The sequence below is a fragment of the Chelon labrosus genome (genome assembly GCF_963514085.1).
Source record: "Chelon labrosus genome assembly, chromosome: 8".
Lineage (NCBI taxonomy): Eukaryota > Metazoa > Chordata > Actinopteri > Mugiliformes > Mugilidae > Chelon > Chelon labrosus.
In genome coordinates, this window is record NC_140358.1 from 13,682,675 (window position 1) to 13,703,623 (window position 20,949).

General features: G+C 37.4%; 2 protein-coding genes across 2 annotated transcripts; both read left to right on the forward strand.

Annotated features, from left to right (window-relative positions):
- Positions 1–307: 307 nt before the first annotated feature.
- LOC311491818 (uncharacterized protein) lies at positions 308–10,854 on the forward strand. Its single transcript, XM_084549857.1, has 9 exons — positions 308–473; positions 3,199–3,295; positions 3,540–3,640; positions 3,741–3,824; positions 4,050–4,111; positions 4,440–4,523; positions 4,874–4,928; positions 5,771–5,959; positions 9,336–10,854. Exons 1-9 carry the CDS (start codon positions 351–353, stop codon positions 10,293–10,295), a joined length of 1,755 nt encoding a protein of 584 aa, XP_084405983.1. The 5' UTR covers positions 308–350; the 3' UTR covers positions 10,296–10,854.
- Positions 10,855–13,435: 2,581 nt separating this feature from the next.
- Positions 13,436–20,272, forward strand: LOC311491603 (uncharacterized protein). Its single transcript, XM_084549575.1, has 9 exons — positions 13,436–13,606; positions 14,166–14,262; positions 14,630–14,730; positions 14,831–14,914; positions 15,143–15,204; positions 15,508–15,591; positions 16,642–16,696; positions 17,863–18,051; positions 18,811–20,272. The coding sequence occupies exons 1-9, from the start codon at positions 13,484–13,486 to the stop codon at positions 19,753–19,755; spliced, it is 1,740 nt and encodes a 579-aa protein (XP_084405701.1). The 5' UTR covers positions 13,436–13,483; the 3' UTR covers positions 19,756–20,272.
- Positions 20,273–20,949: the final 677 nt, after the last annotated feature.

The window sequence follows — 20,949 nt, forward strand, 5'->3', positions numbered from 1 at the left end:
ACTGTATGGATGCAATAACTGAACCTCTGTTCTCCTTAACAAGCCATCTGCTCTGGTAAGTTCAATGAAACATGTATCACGAAACTGTTCTTGGTCAAGCAACATAAAAAAGAGAACATTTCTTGTTGCGTAATCTCATTCGGGTTTGTGGTGTTGATACACACCCAGTTCTAGTAAGAAGCTCACATTCATTTCCCCTTTTGTGATCTTGTTTAAAGCCTCAACACTGCACTTCTCCTGCTATTTGTCTCCTGAGTTTGAAGCTGATCAAACAATATAATCCACAAACTATAATGTTTCTGTGTTGTTTTGACCATGTGCCCATGCGCCATTAGGAAATAACAACAAAGATGGGAAACGAACAGAGCACCCTGGCAAAGAAAGGCTATGCAACAACAAAAAAAACAAAAAATGGTGTTGTTGCCACGAAGGGAGACGATACATTTTTCATAAAAAAAGTAGATCTGAAGAAGGTAAGTGAAGAGTTCCTAATCTAACCTTGCATACAGTACAGTAAGATTTTTTTATTATATGAACTGAGCTTTGTAGCCTTTGTATGAGTCTTCATAATGAGCATCCTTGAGGCAAAGTCAAAGTGGTAACATTAGCCACCAAAATATATTTTAAACCAAACTATTGTAAACAATGTTTAATTCATTTATACATTCCCTTTGACCCACAGAGGAATGTTGTGCTCTGACATGATACAGTTTTTTCTATTTTGTATATTATTCTCTTATAATAGTATACGTATATACTTGTATTTTGTATTTAGTTTGTATATTGCTTTTTTACATTTTGTTATATATTATATATACACTTTTGTATATTTTACATGAATGTTGTAAATTGTTTATGTATACTTTTATTTTATACATACACTGTACCTCAGTTTTTTTTTTACCCTTTTTTGCCGACTGTAATTCCTCCCGTTTGTAATAATGCTACTGGACACAGAATTTCCCATGGGATAAATAAAGGATCTGTTGGGCCTGTGTTCCAAGGGTACTAAATATTGGGGTTTGGCTATCATAATTAATAATTATGAAAAATAATTATTTATTATTAAATAATTGGATCTAAATATACTAGATCACCTCAGGGCAAAGGGAAAGGGAAAAGATAGCCAATTCATCAAATCAGTCTCATAAAGTTTACTAAAATGTCAATTTGGTACTCTGATTAAGGGGAGGGGGGGGTAGGTCCCAAGTGCAGAACGAAGCGTGATGAGGCAGGAGTGAGGACAGAACTGAGTTTAATAAAACGAAAGGAAACAAAAAGTGCTGCAGAAAGAGCAGGAACTCCGGCAAACAAAAATCAAAACTTTCAAAAGACAAAAAAGGTAACAAGAAACTAAAGACGAAAAAGCACTCGAAACACTGAGGGTACTGGTAACACACAGAGGAACAAAAACACTAGAAACACTGGAGACACATAGGGGTGGTAAAAACAGAGTAGAATGACACGACCAGGAACAAAGGGGAAGGCAGGGCTATATATACACACACGAGGAAGAGACGGGTGACGAGACACAGGTGACAGAAATCAAGAGACAGACAAGGAGGAAACCAATTACCTAATGAAAAGCACAGAGAAACACAGGGAGTAATGCAACAAGAAATCAAAAAACTTAACAAACACAGAAAAACAAGAAACATGAACGAAACTCAAAACGCGAACACAGAAACCACAAAACCAGAACCATCACACCTTATGTGATAGAGTGTTTTATGAGGTGCCAGGTTAGAGGAAGGATGATTAGCTTAGCATGCAAGAGACCCTGAGTCTGTGTGTTGCATAACCTAATCTAACATCAGCTTAACAATGTGGCAGAGACAACTATACAATAATCTTATGACCAAACGATCACAACAATCTCTCTTTGCTGTTCTCTTCTCTCTTTCTTCTGTCTGTACCCGGCTGGCCTTAGGCAGATGGGTCCCTCCATATGAGCTGGGTTCTGCTCGAGGTTTCTTCCTGTTAAAAGGGAGTTTTTCCTTGCCACCGTTGCCTTCAGGCTTGCTCTGGGGGTTTCAGGCCGGGTTTTTGTAAAGCGTCTTGAGACGATTTGTATTGTTATTGACGCTATATAAATAAAATTGAATTGAATTGAACAACTCAATACAAACAAATATCACATCAAATCATGGTTTAGAGTTCTATGCTTGACTAGGCCAAGGTCATACTACCAGTTTTGGCGGAAATGTCGCTCTCTGGTGTGTTCCTCTGGTGTGTAGCTGGTGGTTTCTGGTGGAAGGGTCAAGCTGGTGTTCCAGTCCTGAAGGCAGTCCTTGCTGTATGGTCCTGAAGGCAGACGTTGGGGGGAAACTGGCTGCTCCGTTGAAGTCCTTTGAAGCAGCTTGTTAGCAGCTCAGTGTTAACTCGCCATGTTACTCCTGTTGGTTGAAGAGTTAGCCTGCAAATCTTCTGTTTGGTGGCTAATAGAACTTGTTCAGATTTTTGAGCAGGCTCTCGTGTCGCTGCTGTGAGGAAAGGCCTGGAGTAGCTGCTCTGGTTAGCAGACTAACTGAGGCAGCCAACTGGGGGTGAGGGGGGGGTCAGAGAGGAGGTGAAGAGGGAGAAAAAAGGCCAGGCAGAGCCTTTATATGACCTGATAACCTCAGAAGTCACATGCCACAGTCAGCCAGTAGTGGCTGCGGGATCAGGATTCACACCTGGAGGATTGTGGGACTTTAGGGGTTACTGTGCTTTCCTTTGACTCAAAGGAAAGCAAAGCGGTCATTGCTCACCACCAGGTTCAGGTCCCAACAGATCAATCAATATATCTAACGATCGATCAATCTATGGTCTCTCAGGACTGTTTCTGTTGTTTTGTTTTGTTTTTGTTTCTACATGCATGTACACTCTTGAAGATTTACTTCCCTACACTCATTATGTTTTGCACATGGCTAATATCCAATTAGCTTGCTCAGTTCTGAAGACATTCACGCCAAGTGATGGAGTGGCGGTAACATGTCTTCATGAAAACAAGCCCTGTTGCATTTATTTTAATCTTATAACTTGAAAACTATTAATATCAAATTCGAAAATCAACCAACTATTTGGACTACAAGAGCACATCAGTGTGAAAACATCCAAGTGAATCGGCAAGGCAAACATGAATACTCTTATCTGTAGCAGCAAAGATGAGTTAGAGCCATGTGATACACTTACTTTTGCGTGTGATGTTTTTCACAGATACCCCAAAATGAAGTTCTAACATTTACCTCAGAAATAGAAACCCTCAGGACAACAACACACCCTCACATTGTGAGCAGCAAGAACTCTTTTGAAGGTAAGTTCTGAAACATGTGCTTGAGTTTTTTTGATGGACTTCCAAATCAGTTACTATGGGTAATGTCTAAACACATACTGTAGTATACACGTTTTTCTTTTCACTTAATACTGTCTGACAAATATAATACAAATTAGACAAATATAATATTCGTGATATTAGTATCATGCCATAATCCAACAACTGCAAAAAGAATGTTTTGAAAGGTTGAAATCTAATTTGTACTTTTCCTTCTGTCTCAAAGATGCACATGAAAACATTTACTATGTCATGATGGACTACTGTCAGGGAGGGAGGCTGGATAAAAAGATCAGAGACATGGATGCATCTCCACAAGACTCTGAGGTACAGTTCCATCGTTTAAATCTGTGAACCACTGAATACTGCCCATTATTGATCACACTGTACTGGAGTAATTCTAGTGGAACCATCTTCTGTTTTCTAGGTACTGAGCTGGTTCGTTGAGATCTGTTTGGCTTTGAAAGCCATTCATGAAAAAGGTTCGCTTCACAAAGATCTGAAGACAGAGGTAACACACAAGTTATACATTTTCACAGAATTGACTCACTAACAAATTCAAATCATCAGAAGATAAAACAACTAGTGATGATCTGATATTTATTTTGGATACAATGAATGGGCATTTTGCCTGTCTAACATTCATATGTACATAGATTTACATTTAAAATTTATATTTAGAAAAAAACAAATGTTTTACGGATCATTTATGGTGTCACCTTTTCTCTTTTTGTAGACTGTACTCTTCAATGAATTTGGAATAGTGTGCTTGGGAGGATTCGGAAAAATCCAAGAAAAGTACAGTGCAATTTAATTTTTATTTAAAATATATATGTGCAATTATGTACTGTATGTTAATGTTTTGGGAACTACTGGAGAAATCCCAACGTATTTATTTTTTACTTTTTCAAGTATTGAACACATGACAGTTTAAAAACTATGGTTTACAAAGCCCCTTACAGTCCCCTAAGCTGAACATCACTGAAAAATGAATGAAAATGAGTCATATATGATAATATATGACTATATATGTGAATTTATGTGATAAAATATACACAATATAATAAACTATATAATATAGTAATTACTTTTTGGTTTTATTTTGTCCTCACGCTATTCAAAAAAGTTCTGTCCTCTCTGCAACGCCGATGGAAAGAATAAATTGTCTTGCACCAGAAGTCTTTACAGATGGGACCTATGATGCTAAAAGGTAAGATTTATTTATTCTTGAATAAAAAATATGACATTTATTTGAGTTAACATTTTAGTGTTTGCTTCAGTTGAGATATGGTCAGATGTTATCTTATCTTAATTGTGTATTTTTTTTTTTCTCACAGTTTTCTTATTCAGGTTTACCTAAGTCTGTTCTTCTACTTTGCAGAAAAGCTGCAACAAAACTTGCAGACACATATTTTCAACCTGTTTTTATTTTATTTTTTTCATAAATACAAAACATTTTAGGTTGCATTATCTCAACATAAATAAGCTTCATTGTGAGTAGTATTTTGTATACCATTACAACTACTAACTACATAACAATGATGTTTGCTTTATTCATAGTGACATTTGGTCATTGGGATGCATACTCTATGAGCTTTGTACTCAACAACCAGCGGTAAGTTGTACACAGAGCATTTGTTTACACAGATATGCAACTCTCTAATAAAGAGGTTAAAACTTGCAGACATTAATGTAGTTCTGTTACGTGAGCAAGAATCAAGGAAAATGCCTGGAACATAAACTGCAGTTTAGTCATGGAATTGGAAAAAGAAAAAGGTTTTGTGATTAAAAATGACTAAAGACAGACATATCTGACCCAAGTGTATCTGATATCTCACTGAGAATCCCTAAAAAAACTATGATAGGTGTTTTCACAACAATAACTAAACGTTTAAAAGGGACCAATTTAATCTCGATATTTAATTTTCCAATTTTTGCCACCTGGAAGTATGGGAAATCTTCACGTTATGTCTTCATATGATTTGTACCTACTTGACTAGAAATTTATACTTTAGAGATATACAGTTGTTCCAGGGAAATAAATGTGTACAGGTAGAAGAGATGTCCACTGATTCTGGTATCAGATAATGAGTTTAGACTGAGACCAAAAGTTTCTACAATATAAATGATGTCTAATTTTACCACTGTACAGACCATCAGAGCCAGTGGCAAAAAATGAATGGCTGAGAGAAGTACCAATTCTGCTCCCTTTAATACCCTGCACTAGAAATTACAAATCACAACACTAAAAAAGCAGATCGGTAATCACAATATGTAACAGTTTGTCAGCTGTTCTTATTGTAACTCAATCTGAAATATTCACTGGCTCATGGATTTCTTTGCTGCAAAATCTTCGTAAGCTCGGACAAGAAATATTTTTATGATGTAATGGAAAAATGGATGGAATAGTAATGTTTTAACTTTTTTTATTTTATTGTAACAATAATTCTTTTTTAGTTCATGGCAGAAACTACAGTCAAGCTCATGCCTAGGATAATTCGAGGTCCTTATCCATGTCTCCCAGAGACGTTCTCACCAGAGCTTCGTGACCTCCTGACAGACATATTAAACAGAGATCCTCAATCAAGACCAACAGTCAGTGAGATCTTGGCACGCCCGATTACTTTAAGCTGTCTCTTAACAAAGGTATGCAATTTCCTTAAATAAAATGCTGAATTCACTTTCCCAGAACATGCTATACCCAAAGTCAAATTGTCCAGTCAGCATGTAAAACAGACAAATAATAATAATAATAATGTGCATGACAACTTAAACACTATAAGGTTCAGGCACATTAAACCGACATTAAAGAACTACTGACAACGATGTTGCATTTGAACACACCACAGAGACTACATCTAACAGACAGTGTGCAACACGTTTACTGTTCAACAAATGTGGAATCAGCTTCTCTAGAAAAGCTGCACGGTTGTTGAGTGGAATAATGTGAACACAAGCACACAAACAAAATTGCTTTTTTGATTGTGTGTGTAGGGTAGTCTACACCTTTTAATTGTCTCGTTAGGGCACCACCTCCTGTTATCGTAGGAAGAACACGGTTTAAATCAATTTATCAGTCTCAGTTCAATAATTTGCATATCTGAAGGAGTGAATCCTTTACTACAATTTGTACCAGTCATTCTCTGCCGTAAAATAACATCACAAACAACTTCTTAAGTGTGAACAAATATTTATTTAATAAAGTGACAACTATGAATAAATGTGGGACTAATAGAATATAGGAGTGTAATCAAATGAACGAATATAATAAGGTCTGAAATAGTTAATTTCGGGAGCGATGATGAGAGATGGAGATGTGTAAGTCCTAAACTAAAGGGAACGGATTTGATACCTAATCTAATCAATCTTCTCTAAAAGATGTTAGTAGGGAGTTTCAAAGTAGTGACACCAACTCTTTGTCTTAAGCGGTAGGAACGATTCAAGCCTACTTTTCCGTAGAGTCTTCTCGGCGTCGGTGATGGCGGAACGTCGGTGTGACGAGATGGTGACGAAGCGGCACAGCTGATGCAGGTCTCTCTGGGACCGGTAGATAGGACTTGTTGCTTGGTCTGCAACTCCAACACCCAGCTTTGCTTGAGAGCGTTGTAGGTGTTCAGTCAAAGGCAGATGACACTTGGCAATGTCTTTGTGTTTGAAGAAAGAAGTCGGATCGTCACGTCTTCTTGATGTCGTTGCTATGGCAACAGCTTCTTGATTTCTTGATCCGTCGAAGAGATTGGGTCTTTCTCTGATATCCCAGCTGACTACGCTGGCTAACTTAAACGATGTTGGTTAGTACTTCGGTTCGTAGAGTATAAAAATGAATAAAGCTAGAAAAATATTTAAGTCACTATAAAAATCGTACGTCGGGAAGAACATCCGACGAGAAACAAACAGAGCTTGAAAAGGACCGTATTGTCAATATTCAAGTTGTTCTTAAAGTTACTAAGTAAAAACGTGACTAAGTACGTAAAGAAGAAAACTAAAATAACAGTAAACGTGAATGGAAAGTGGAAAGTATAAAAGTCCGGAGAAAGTGCGGCGGAAAGAGCGGAGAAATGGGTGCGTCTCTCTGGTTTTATGAGTTAATTATTCAGGGCGTGTTTTGGATCGGGTTTCCAGAATCTTCGCGCGGAAAGAGAAGAGAACGCCTTCTCCTTTGTTTCGAGATGTCTTATTGCCTGATCTTCTTAACCTATTTTATATTATTTAATTTAATCATTCCATCACTCATCATGACTCGTTAGCAATGTTTTTCGTATGCGACACTCAACATTACAACATGACAAGATGACGTATCAGAATGACCACATCAAAGTAACTCAAAAGCATCAATAAATTAATAAACTCAAGTTCTCTTTACATTGACATTTTGCTAATAATAAAAGGCTGGGGTTTCTAAAATAACAATTCCAACAGTTATGATTTCAACTAATAGCTACTATTAGTATAAGAACATATCTAAAGTTCTACATTCTTTAACTTCAACAATTGATTAAAAGAGAGAAAATACTTTTAAAGATAGCCACTTGATGGCAATGTTGATCCATCCTTACTGTGACAAATTATGTGAATTTGGGCTAGCTTTATCGTACAATGATCAAAATCGTCTCATTGTGATCGTAAGCACTTCCTGAACAATAATATATAACTTACCAGGTTATTACATTTTCGATAGTCATATTATAAAACTTAGGTGCTTTTCAGAGGAAAATGCATATCAGAGTCTGGTTCTGGGGAAAGAAAGTTATTTACGACCGGCTTATCTTTGCTCGCTCTCTTGGTCATTCCAAGAGAGGGGGGCAAAACCTGTTAAAATGGTATGTTTGCATTCGTCTCTGAAAAAGAAAATTAGTACATCACAAGTTTAAAACATAATTGAACATCACATTAAGGCTTCCAGACTTTGTCCTTCGAATCCAAAAGGAGTCAATTCATTCTTTGTAGTTCCTGCTATCATGTTGGTGTTCTTTCGATTCAGGACTAATTAGTCAAGAAACAAGAGTGGGAAATTCCACAAGAAGTGTAAATCTGTCTTTTTGGCTCAGATGACGTCCTCAGCATTAGGGAGGTCCGATAGCGTGGGCCTGTCCCGCGTTCGGACATGGCACATTTATGGCTAAGGTGAAAAAGGTTGATCTGTTAGAAGAGTTCTTCTGCAAAACAACTTCGTAAATTTAAATTCCAGAGAGGGGAAGAATTGAGAGGACCACAGGTTCCTACATATCATTAATACTATAAATCACAGTGTTTGTTCCTTTCCAAATGAATCACAAAAGCTGGAAATAATGTTAGGGAAGTTGGAAAACTGTGGCTTCACAAGAATTAATTAATTAAGATATTGACAATAGAGAACAGATATCAAAATATAAATAAATGACGTTGAAAGGATCTTCCATCAGCTCAAAAATGCACTTCAATTCAATGTTCGACTGGGGAACTTTTGGATCTGGCATTCATGTGGATGTTACTTAGACATGTACCACCCAATGACAAGCAATGACACTCCTTGATGGTAGCAGCCATCCCCAGCAGGATGCAGCCTGACACAGACACACACACAAAAACTCAAAAAACATGAAAAATAGCGCAAGTTGTTGACCTGGCCTCCAACTTCATTAGATCCCAAACTGAGCAAGTATCTGTGGCATGATCCACAGAGGCCCAAAGGACTGTTTTGGAGACAAGAGGGAGACCTACCCAATGTTAGGTGGGTGGTCATAATGTTATGTTATCTGATCAGTGTATCTTTTTAATATATGGTGTAACTTGTGCCTCACTTGATCAGTTTCAACTTAAAATAGTAACACATGACTGAACAGTTGTGTTTGATGGCTGACAATACTTCCTTGCATTTGATCAGAAATCTGATTTATAGAATCTATTCAAATACCCACTTCAACACGATGAGATGAACCACTGAGATTCCTAAAAGTTTTCCAAAGGGCTTAACTTCCTTTTTACCTCATTATTGTCTCTAGGCATATAGGTTTCAACTGATAACCTCTTTGTTTCTTGACAGTGCAAAACAACAGTGGCAGACCTCAAGATCAAGCTGAAAAATCTGAGGGATCTGGCTGATGGTTTGGAGCGTGTACATAAGGGCACCACTGTTGGCAGTCTGACAGGAGGAGTGATTGGAGCAGTGGGAGGGATCACATCCATAGTGGGCCTTATACTAACCCCCTTCACTTTGGGAGCCTCTCTTATTGTCACTGGAGTTGGTGTGGGAGTGGGAGCATTTGGTGGGGCCACGGCCGCTGCCTCAAATATCACTAATATGGTGAACCAGTCTTCTGACCGCAAAGCTATTAAAAGCATCATTAAAGAGTTTGAACAGAAGATTAATGCAGTTGTCCTCTGGCTCCAGGAGATTGGAAAAGGCTTAGAAACACTCAGAAACCGTTATGACTCAGTTAACAAACTTGAGGATGATAGCACATTCGCAACAGAAAATCTGCAGAGGCTTGGCTTCAGGGCAGGAAGGGGCCTAAGTGGCATTCCTGAACTTGTCAGACTAGTTCAAGTGGCAAACATTGGCAGGATAGCTGCACAAGCATCCAGGGCAGTACGTGTGGCAGAGGTAGCAACAGGTGTGCTTTCTGGTTTATTTATAGCAGTGGATATTTTCTTCATTGCTATGGATGCTAAAGAGATCCACCACATTAGAAAAGCACAGGCAGCAGAGGCGCAAACAGAGTCAGTACCTGAATCGGAAATCTGTGCCGCCACCTCTGACCAAGCTACACTGTTGTCAAGCTCAGTGACGCAAGGGTCTGACACTGCTGAAAATGAACCTGAGCCTGACACAGCAGGAGCACAGGACCAGTGTCCAATCAAATCTGAGATCATGAAATTTGTTCGATCAGTCAGGAAGGCTGCAGACAATTTGGAAAAAGTCTTGGTTGATCTAGAAACCATAACCTTGTCTCCACTTGCGGAAGAAAGAGAGCATGAATGGCGAGACATGGAATTAATGTAACCCAAAGGGTACATCAGTGAAATCAGGCCACTCTGATGCTCCATCCTGTGCTCTCACACAGTACAACAGTTCATATTACACCGTTGCTGCAAGGCTACATCAGGCTTGAGTTTTGACAAGTGTGCCCTAGTGGGTCACAACTAAATATGACGTTTGTTGGTCATCCGTGTTTGTTAGTAAGAGAACTTAAGCTTTCTAATCACTGTTGCAGCTACTCTTGCTAGGTATTTCATTTCTCCTGCAAGGCTGGGTTAAAATTCTACAAATGATTGTATTATTATTTTACCTTTTAGTAACTGTATAATGAGGATTTTGAGCTTCACACTTGCTTTGATTGTCAGTAGTAACTCTGTTGAAGATATCATTACTATTAGCATCACAGTTTTTGAATGGTTATTGTAAGGTTTAACTATGCATTGCTTTTTTATTCTGTTTCTCATTGCTTATCTCACAGCAGACATTTTTGTTAAGATTTATCAAATACTCTTTACTATAATTTGGTATAAGCTGTCACAGTAATAATCAAAGAGACTGGTTTCCAATATCATGAGTCAATGTACATTTGCAGTGAAAATTATAATAATAAAAAAAAGTCAGCAAAATGGTTTGACGTATTAACTTTAAATAAATAAAAGGGAACACTTCATGACATGACATTCTACTATTATGGCATTACAAAGTATAAGTTATGATATGTACAAATAAAAAACAGACAAGGCAGCTTAATTTTGATGGACTCTTAAAGCACATTTGTATTATTCATTGTGTGCTTTACATCTAAAAAGAGATGTAAAAACAAGAAACATGCACAATGCAGTGGTAGAAAGAAGAGATTCAAGTGTCAAACAACAATCAAAGAATTTGAAACTTACAGATGCTAGTTTCGTCAAACAACTTGAACAATTGACACTGTGCATCCTTGGGTCCAGAACAATACACCTGCCTTGAAATCCATCTCTCAGCCATAGTCTTTGCATCAGTTGGGTTCAAAAGCTCTATTTATGCATAACGTTGTATGGTATGATTATGAACTGAGTGATGAAATCAGTATTTTTAAGTTGTTTGTCACAGGAAGGGGTCACAGCTGATCAGCCTACACAGATGATTATTATCTGGATTGATAATATACTGTACGATTTCGGCAACATTTAATGATACTAGTTTTTCTCTGTATGTGTGTAGCTATGATGAACAGAAAATGCCAGAAGTGAGCATGAGGGGCAGAACTAACACACACAAACATAACTTTACTTTTTTTAAGAAGAAACCATGGTCCAGGACACACACACTCAACAAAGCGCCTGTGCTTGTAGTAATCAGTGAACGATTGAACAAGCTGCAGTAAGTAGGTTGTGGGTTTGCAAATGCCTGCTTCTGAACGTGCTTTTGACCCCCCGATGACAAAGTCCCGTGGAAGATGTCCTCTCATTCAGACTTGACACTGCAATTAAGGATGAACTCCTAAAAGCAAAGAACAGATATTAACTACGTTGATTTTACTGCTTTAGCTTTATCGTGTCTCATTGTGCTAGTTGCACGGGCACATAGAAAAGTTACTAACTCCTCTAACAGTGATGACACTTCATTCTAATTTCGTGGTCACCCTCTAGGACGATGGGGACCCACAGAACTTTAAAACTGTAGTTCAGCATCGCTAATGTGAAATCTAAATCAATATGTCGTAGCAGTGCACACCTCAGTGTTCACAAATTCTAACGGCATCTCATTTGACCTAATGTAGTGGCACTGGATGCTGGTTCAGTCGTGAGTAGGCTTCTCATAATTGTTTAGTCTGTCAGAATACAATGCGGGTGGCACAGTGGCGTGGTGGTTAACTGTCTGTGGAGTTTCCATGTTCCTCCCGCTGTCCAAACATGCTCATTAGGTAAACTGGTGATTCTAAATTGGCCATAGGTGTGAGTCTGAGTGTGAATGGTTTTCTGTCTCTCTGTGTTAGCCCTGCGATAGATTGGCAACCTCTTCTCACCTTCTGCCCTTTTCCTGAACAATTTTTTTATTTCATGTCATGGCTGTTTTTCCAAACCATTTCCCCCAATGTCTGAGTTTTTATCTGAGGCTCAGTTTCATTCCACCGTTGTTTTACGTTACATAACAGACTTGGTTGTTACCTTACACTGTTTCTTCTACAACTGGTCTCAGAGGTCGCCAGTCATATAACAGTCATATCTTGCCATATGAAGCACCACTCTGAAACAGGAATCAAACTGTTTTTGTGGGAAACTCATGACTTAATTGCTGTGCTTTAAGCGGGAAGTGAAACAGTCGCCGATCACATGACAACACGGACGCTTTGGAGAGGACAGGAGAAGAGCCCAGTCAGTCATTGCAGCGTTTCATCAAGTGTGTGGAAATACTTCACTAAAGATGAAGCCCATTCTACCGTGACATGCAGAATATGTAAGTCAGTCCTGCTACTGCAGTATTATAGTAATATTGATAAGCTCATATGTTTATGATGTTCTATTAGTTGACATTATGGCTGACAGTAGTTTGTGTTCAAGCTTCATTTACCTTGCAGAAAAGCCTCCATAGTGTCTTTTTACAATATGTATTCAGGTCAAGAATATAGATTTCATTCTTGTAATCAAAATTAGACTCAGAATCAGAATCAGCTTTAATGGCCAAGTATGTGCACATACAGGGAATTTGACTCCGGTAACTTCACTCTCTTGTACATAAACACACGAACTTAAAAAAGTGAAAGAAAATAAAAATAAAATAAAATAAATCTCAATGTATACACATAAAATATAGAATAAGAGCAGATATATACACCAAACCAGAGTTTTGTAAAAAGACTATATACAATAGTGCAGAGTTATTGTTTATTGATCATGTGAATGGTCTCACACTCTGTGACTGCTCAGAGTTCATCAGAGCGTGTATTGCATGTATCATGAAACTGTTCTTGGTCAAGCAACATAAAAAAAGAGAACATTTCTTGTTGAGTAATCTCATTTTGGGTCAGTGGTGTTGATACACACCCAGTTCTAGTTAGAAGCTCACATTCATTTCCCTTTTTGTGTTGAGATTGTGTTTAGAGCCTCAACACTGCACTTCTCCTGCTATTTGTCTGCTGAGTTTGAAGCTGATCAAACAATGTAATCCACAAAGTATAATGTTTCTGTGTTGTTTTGACCATGTGCTATTAGGAAATAACAACAAAGATGGGAAACAAACAGAGCACCCTGGCACAGAAAGGCTATGTGACAACGAAAGAAACTGAAAATTATGTTGTTGCCACAAAGGGAGACGACACATTTTTCATAAAAAAAGTTGATCTGAAGAAGGTAAGTGAAGAGTTCCTAATCTAACCTTGCATACAGTACAGTAAGCTTTTGTCATCATGTGAATTGAGCTTTGCAGTCTTTGCATAAGTCTTCATATTTTAAACCTAACTATTGTAAACGTTGTTTAATTCATCCATCCTTCTGTCTATATGTTTGTTTTTTTCTACATGCATGTACACTCTTGAAGATTTACTTCCCTACACTCATTATGTTTTGCACATGGCTAATATCCAATGCTCAGTTCTGAAGACATTCACGCCAAGTGATGGACTAGTGGTAACATGTCTTTATGAAAACAAGTCGTGTTGCATTTATTTTAATTATATTACAATTACAATTTAACTGGCAATTCTGGTGAAACTAAATACAAATTCTGATAAATGGAAAATTATTGATATCAAATTTTAAAAATACCAACCAACTATTTGGACTACAAGAGCACATCACTGTGAAAACATTCAAGTGATGATAAGGCAAACATGAATACTCTTATCTGTAGCAGCAAAGATGAGTTAGAGCCATGTGATACACTTATTTTTGCGCGTGGTGTTTTTCACAGATACCCCAAAATGAAGTTCTAACACTTACCTCAGAAATAGAAACCCTCAGGACAACAACACACCCTCACATTGTGAGCAGCAAGAACTCTTTTAAAGGTAAGTTCTGAAAAATTGTTTTTTTTTGATGGACTTCCATATCAGTTACTATGGGTAATGTCTAAACACATACTGTAATATACACATTATAAAGCATGTGGCAACTATATAGAGGTGGTTCTCTACTTATGTGTTTTATCATCATAAAGTATTTAAAGCATTCACTATTAGCAGATGAAATGTTTAGGTCTTAGCAAAGTTAATGTAGTTGTTTTGTTTTGTTTTGTTCACTTGACACTGACAAATATAAGACAAATTAGACAAATATAATATTCATGATATCAATATCATTTCATAATCCAAAAACTGCAAAAATAATGTTTTGAAAGGTTGAAATCTAATTTGTACTTTTCCTTTTGTCTCAAAGATGCACATGAAAACATTTACTATGTCATGATGGACTACTGTCAGGGAGGGAGGCTGGATAAAAAGATCAGAGACATGGATGCATCTCTACAAGAGTCTGAGGTACAGTTTGATCGTTTAAATCTGTGAACCACTGAATACTGCCCATTATTGATCACACTGTACTGCAGTAATTCTAGTGGAACCATCTTCTGTTTTCTAGATACTGAGCTGGTTCGTTGAGATCTGTTTGGCTTTGAAAGCCATTCATGAAAAAGGTTTGCTTCACAAAGATCTGAAGACAGAGGTAACACACAAGTTATACATTTTCACAGAATTGACTCACTAACAAATTCAAATCATCAGAAGATAAAACAACTAGTGATGATCTGATATATATTTTGGATACATTGAATGGGCATTTTGCCTGACTAACATTCATACCTACATAGATTTACATTGAAATTTACATTTATATTTAGAAAAACAAATGTTTTACAGATCATTTACGGTGTCACCTTTTCTCTTTTTGTAGACTGTACTCCTCAATGAATTTGGAATAGTGTGCCTTGGAGGATTCGGAAAAATCCAAGAAAAGTACAGTGCAATTTAATTTTTATTTAAAAGATATATGTGGAATTATGTAAAGTATGGTAATGTTTTGGGAACTACTGGAGAAATCCCAACGTATTTATTTTTTATTTTTTCAACTCTTGAACACATGATGGTTTAAAAAGTACAGTTTACAAAGCCCCTTACAGTCCCCTAAGCTGAACATCATTGAAATATGAATAAAAAATAAGGAGTCCTAGAAACACTGGGTGATATACTATATAATACACTTTATAATACAGTAATTATTTTTTGGTTTTATTTTGTCCTCACACCATTTAAAAAAAGTCCTGTCCTCTCTGCAACGCCGATGGAAAGAATAAATTGTCTTGCACCAGAAGTCTTTACAGATGGGACCTATGATGCTAAAAGGTAAAGATTTATTTATTCTTGAATGACAAAATGTGAAATTTACTTAAGATAACATTTTAGTTTTTGTTTTAGTTAAGGTATGGACAGATGTCATGTTACCTTAATTGTGTGTTTTTTTCCTCACAAATTTCTTATTCAGGTTTACCTAAGTCTGTTCTTCTATTTTGCAGAAAAGATGCATCATATTTTCAACCTGTTATTGTTTTCAAGAAGACAAAACACTTTAAGCTGCATCATCTCAACATAAATAAGCTTCATTATGAGTATTATTTTGTGTACCATTATAACTAGGGATGTACTGAAAAGAAAATTCTTGCCCGAAACAGATTTTTATGAAAATTTTTATTTAGCACATTCCAACAATGCACAATATAAAATAAAATAAAATAAAAATTTATAAAATAAAAAAATTCTAAATAAAATGCTTAACTTGACCCCACTCTTGTGTACATTAAGTAATAATGCAGTGGAAACATTTGCAGATGGAAATCAGCATCGATCCACTGTGTGGTTAGACTGAGCATATTTGTTTTTATTTTTATTAAGAAAAATTGGTGCACTGCACCTTTAGAAAAATAGCGATGTCCCCTTAAGAAAGACAGTAGTCTTAACTGAAGTTGTGCATGGCTGTGGGTGTGTGCTGCTGAACGGGCATGTTGCAATAAAAAGTGAAAAAAACAAAACAAAAAGATGAATGTCTGTCGTGATGTTTGTTTTGGTTGTGCAGCAGACAAATGATAAGACTAAAACTTTTTTTTTCCCCCAATGGCATGCGATCTACCCGCACAAGTATTATATAACATTTATATAATATCTATATATTGAAATACGTCCACACGGCAGACATGCCCGTACTGGCTGCGGTTTTTGGTTGCGTCGTCACAACAACCTATTTCGGTCGTGTTGTTTCGGTGATGAAAGTCTTTCGGCCGAAAACCTAAAATGCACGTTTGGGCCATTTTCGATGGAATATTGTCGGTGGCCGAATATTCGGTGCATCCCTAATTACAACTACTAACTACATAATAATCACGTTTGCTTTATTCATAGTGACATTTGGTCATTGGGATGCATACTCTTTGAGCTTTTCACTCAACAACCAGCGGTAAGTTGCACACAGAGCATTTGTTTACACAGATATGCAACTCTAATAAAGAGGTTAAAACTTTGTTAATGAAAGCGTGAGCAGACATTAATGTAATTCTGTTACGTGGGCAAGAATCAAGGAAAATGTCTAGAACATAAACTGCAGCTCATTCATAGAATTGGAAATGGGAAAAAATAAAAGGTTTTGTGATCAAAAATGACTAAAGCCAGACATATCTGACCCAGGTGTATCTGATATTCCACTGAGAATTCCTCAAAAAACAGAACAAAAAAAAAAAAAAAAAAAAAAAAATAGAATAAATTTAATGGGGACAAATTTAAAAGTGATAGTTCATTTTCCAGTTTTTGCAACCTGTAGATCAATGGGAAGTCTTCACGGTACCCACTGATTTGTACCTACTTGACTTGAAATTTATAGATAGATAGATGATAGACAACTTTATTAATCCCTTTGGAAGGTTCACACAGGGAAACTGACATCTACATCACACACAGCACTGTTGGACATACAAAATCAAGAATGAATAAAAATGAATAAAAAATAACACCCAAGTACCCAACACACTGATAAAAATTAAGAAATATTGTGATTGTAGTGATTGTACATGGTTTTTGTTACTCCACATTATGAAGAAACAGAAACAGACCAGTTATGAATAGATGAATAGAATAGATATACAGTTGTTCCAGAGAAATAAATGTGTATGGGTAGAAGAGATGTCTGGTACCAGCTAATAATGTCATAGAGCACTGACAGACCACAAATTTCTCCAACATAAATTCTGCCTAATTTTACCACTGCACAGACCATCAGAGCCAGTGGCAAAAAATGAGATAAGAACCATTTCTGCTCCCTTTAATACCCTGCACTATAAATGACAAATGACAACACAAAAAAAAAAGCAGATCGGTCATCACAATATGTAACAGTCTGTCAGCTGTTTTTAGTGACTCAGAACCAGACTGTTTTCAAAAAAGTCTTTGAAAATAGTAGTCAGTCTTAAATACTCACTGGCTTGTGGATTTGTTTGCTGAAAAATCTTCTTAAGAAGTTAACCTAGGACAAGAAATAACTTAACTCTAAATAACTTTCCATGATGTAATGGAAAAATGGATGGAAGAGTAATGTTTACTTTTTTTTTTGTAACAATAATTCTTCTTTAGTTCATGCCAGAAACTACAGTCAAGCTCATTCCTAGGATACTTCGAGGTCCTTATCCATGTCTCCCAGAGACGTTCTCAGCAGAGCTTCGTGACCTCCTAATGGCCATACTAAACAGAGATCCTCAATCAAGACCAACAGTCAGTGAGATCTTGGCACGCCCGATTACTTTAAGCTGTCTCTTAACAAAGGTATGCAATTTCCTTAAATACAATACTGAATTCATTTCCCCAGAACACACTATGCCCAAAGTTAAATTTTCCAGTTTTCCAATTTTCATTACCAGGAAAATCAAACGCATCCAAGTAAGCTATCTGAATTTCTTCTTAAACCTGATTCAAAGGCTGATGAAGAGGTAAAACACTGTAAATGTAATTTAACACCACAAACTAATTTATTTAACCTTAAAAAAATAATGCCACTGCCCTGTAAAACAAATAATAATAATGTGTATGCCAACTTCAATGCAATAGGGTTTGCGCACATTAAAGAACTATTGACAGCGATGTTGCATTTGAAGACACCACAGAGACTACATCTAACAGCCAGTGTGCAACACATTTACTGTTCAACAAATGTGGAATCACCTTCTCCAGAAAAGCTGCATGGTTGTTGAGTGGAATAATGTGAACACAAGCACACAAACAAACATGCTTTTTTGATTGTGTGATTAATACTATAAATCACAGTGTTTGTGTTATAATTCCTTTCCAAATAATCACAAAAAGCTGGAAATAATGCTAGGGAAGTTGGAAAACTGTGGCTGACTATACTTACTTGCGTTTGATCAGAAATCTGATTTATAGCATCTATTCAAATACCCACTTCAACACAGTGAGAAGAACCATTGAGATTCCTAAAAGTTTTCCAAAGGGTTTAACTTGCTTTTCAACTCATTATCGTCTCTAGGCATATAGGTTTCAACTGACAACATCTTTGTTTCTTGACAGTGCAAAACAACAGTGGCAGACCTCCAGGACAAACTGAAAATTCTGAGGGCTCTGGCTGATGGTTTGGAGCGTGTACATAAGGGCACCACTGCTGGCAGTCTCGCAGGAGGAGTGATTGGAGCAGTGGGAGGGATTACATCCATAGTGGGCTTTATACTGGCCCCCTTCACTTTGGGAGCCTCTCTTATTGTCACTGGAGTTGGTGTGGGAGTGGGTGCATTTGGTGGGGTCACTGCTGCTGCCTCAAATGTGACTAATATGGTGAACCAGTCTACTGACCGCAAAGCTATTAAAAGCATCATTAAAGAGTTTGAACAGAAGATTAATGCAGTTGTCCTCTGGCTCCAGGAGATTGGAGAAGGCTTAGAAACAATCAGAAACAGTTGTGACTCAGTTAACACACTTGATGATAATAGCAAAACAGAAAACCTGAAGAGGCTTGGCTTCAGGGCAGCAAAGGGCCTAGGTGGCATTGTTGGACTCATCAGACTACTTCAGGTGACAAAGATCGGCAGGGTAGCTGCACAAGCATCCAGGGCAGTACGTGTGGCAGAGATAGCAACAGGTGTGCTTTCTGGTTTATTTATAGCAGTGGATCTTTTCTTCATTGCTATGGATGCTAAAGAGATCCACCACATTAGAAAAGCACAGGCAGCAGAGGTGCAAACAGGTGCATCAGGTTCAGAGTTACTTTTTGAATCTGAAATCAGTCACACTTCTGACCAAAACACACTGCTGTCCGGCTCACTGATGGAAGAGTCTGACATGGCGGAGTCACAGGATCAGTCTCCAGTCAGATCTGAGGTCATGAAATTCATTCGATCAGTCAGGACGGCAGCAGATCATTTGGAAAAAGTCTTGAATGAGCTCAAAACCATAACCTTGTCTATCCCTTCACTTGGGTGTGAATGGGAGCTAGAGTGCGAGGACATGGAATTCAGTTAACCCAGAGGGTACAGTCATTAAAATCAGCCATTCTGATGGACCATCATGTGCTGTCACACATTGCAGTGCAGTAATTCATAAAATGGTTGCTGCAAAGTTGCATAACATTTGGACAAGATCAAGTATGCACCAGTGGATTACAACTATCTGTGGTGTTGGTTGATCAGAAGACTTAAGCTTTACAATCATCAACTCTAACTAGTTAATTCATTTCTATTATGAGGCTGAGTTGAAATTCTAAGAAATCATGACCTTGTTAGTAACTGTATGGTTCTAAATTTACATTTGATTGTCAGCAGTAACTTTGTTCAAGATATTATTGTTACAAACACGTTGAATGTTTATTGTTAAGTTTTAGGTATTGCTGTTTTATTTTGCTTGTAATTGCTTTTTCTCACGGTAGACATTTATTTTTAAGCCTTATTAAATACCTTCTACTATAACTTGTGATCAGCTGTTGCAGTTGCAGTTCTGGGTTTAATTTTAATAATCAAAGAGACTGATTTCCAATATCATGAACCAATGTATTTTATAAAAAAAATAAAATAATAAAAAGTTGTCAAAATGGTGTGACTGTCATGTATTAACATATGATAAAAAGTACACGGCCTGGCCAAAAATAAAGTCGCCACCAAAAAAAGTCACACACTATTTTGTCGGACCACCTTTAGCTTTGATTACGGCACACATTCGCTGTGGCATTGTTTCCATAAGCTTCTGCAGTGTCACAAGATTTATTTCCATCCAGTGTTGCATTCATTTTTCACCAAGATCTTGTATTGATGATGAAGAATCTGACCACTGCGCAAAGCCAGCACATCCCAAAGATTCTCAATGGGGTTAAGGTCTGGACCGGGTTAAGGTCTGTGGTGGCCAATCCATGTGTGAAAATAATGTCTCATGCTCCCTGAACCACTCTTTCACAATTTGAGCCAATGAATCCTTGCATTGTCATCTTGGAATATGTCCGTGCCATCAGGGAAGAAAAAATCCATTGATGAAATAACCTCTTTCAGTATATTCAGGTCGTCAGCTGACCGCATTCGTTGGGCACATAATGTTGCTGAACCTAGACCTGAGCAGTTACGGGAACCCCAGATCATAGCAGGGACTTCTCCCTGCTTCCCCCTGAAGCCGGCCCTAGGATCCGTCTCTCCTCCGAACCTTGTTCTTTCTACGTAGCCAGAGCCAAAA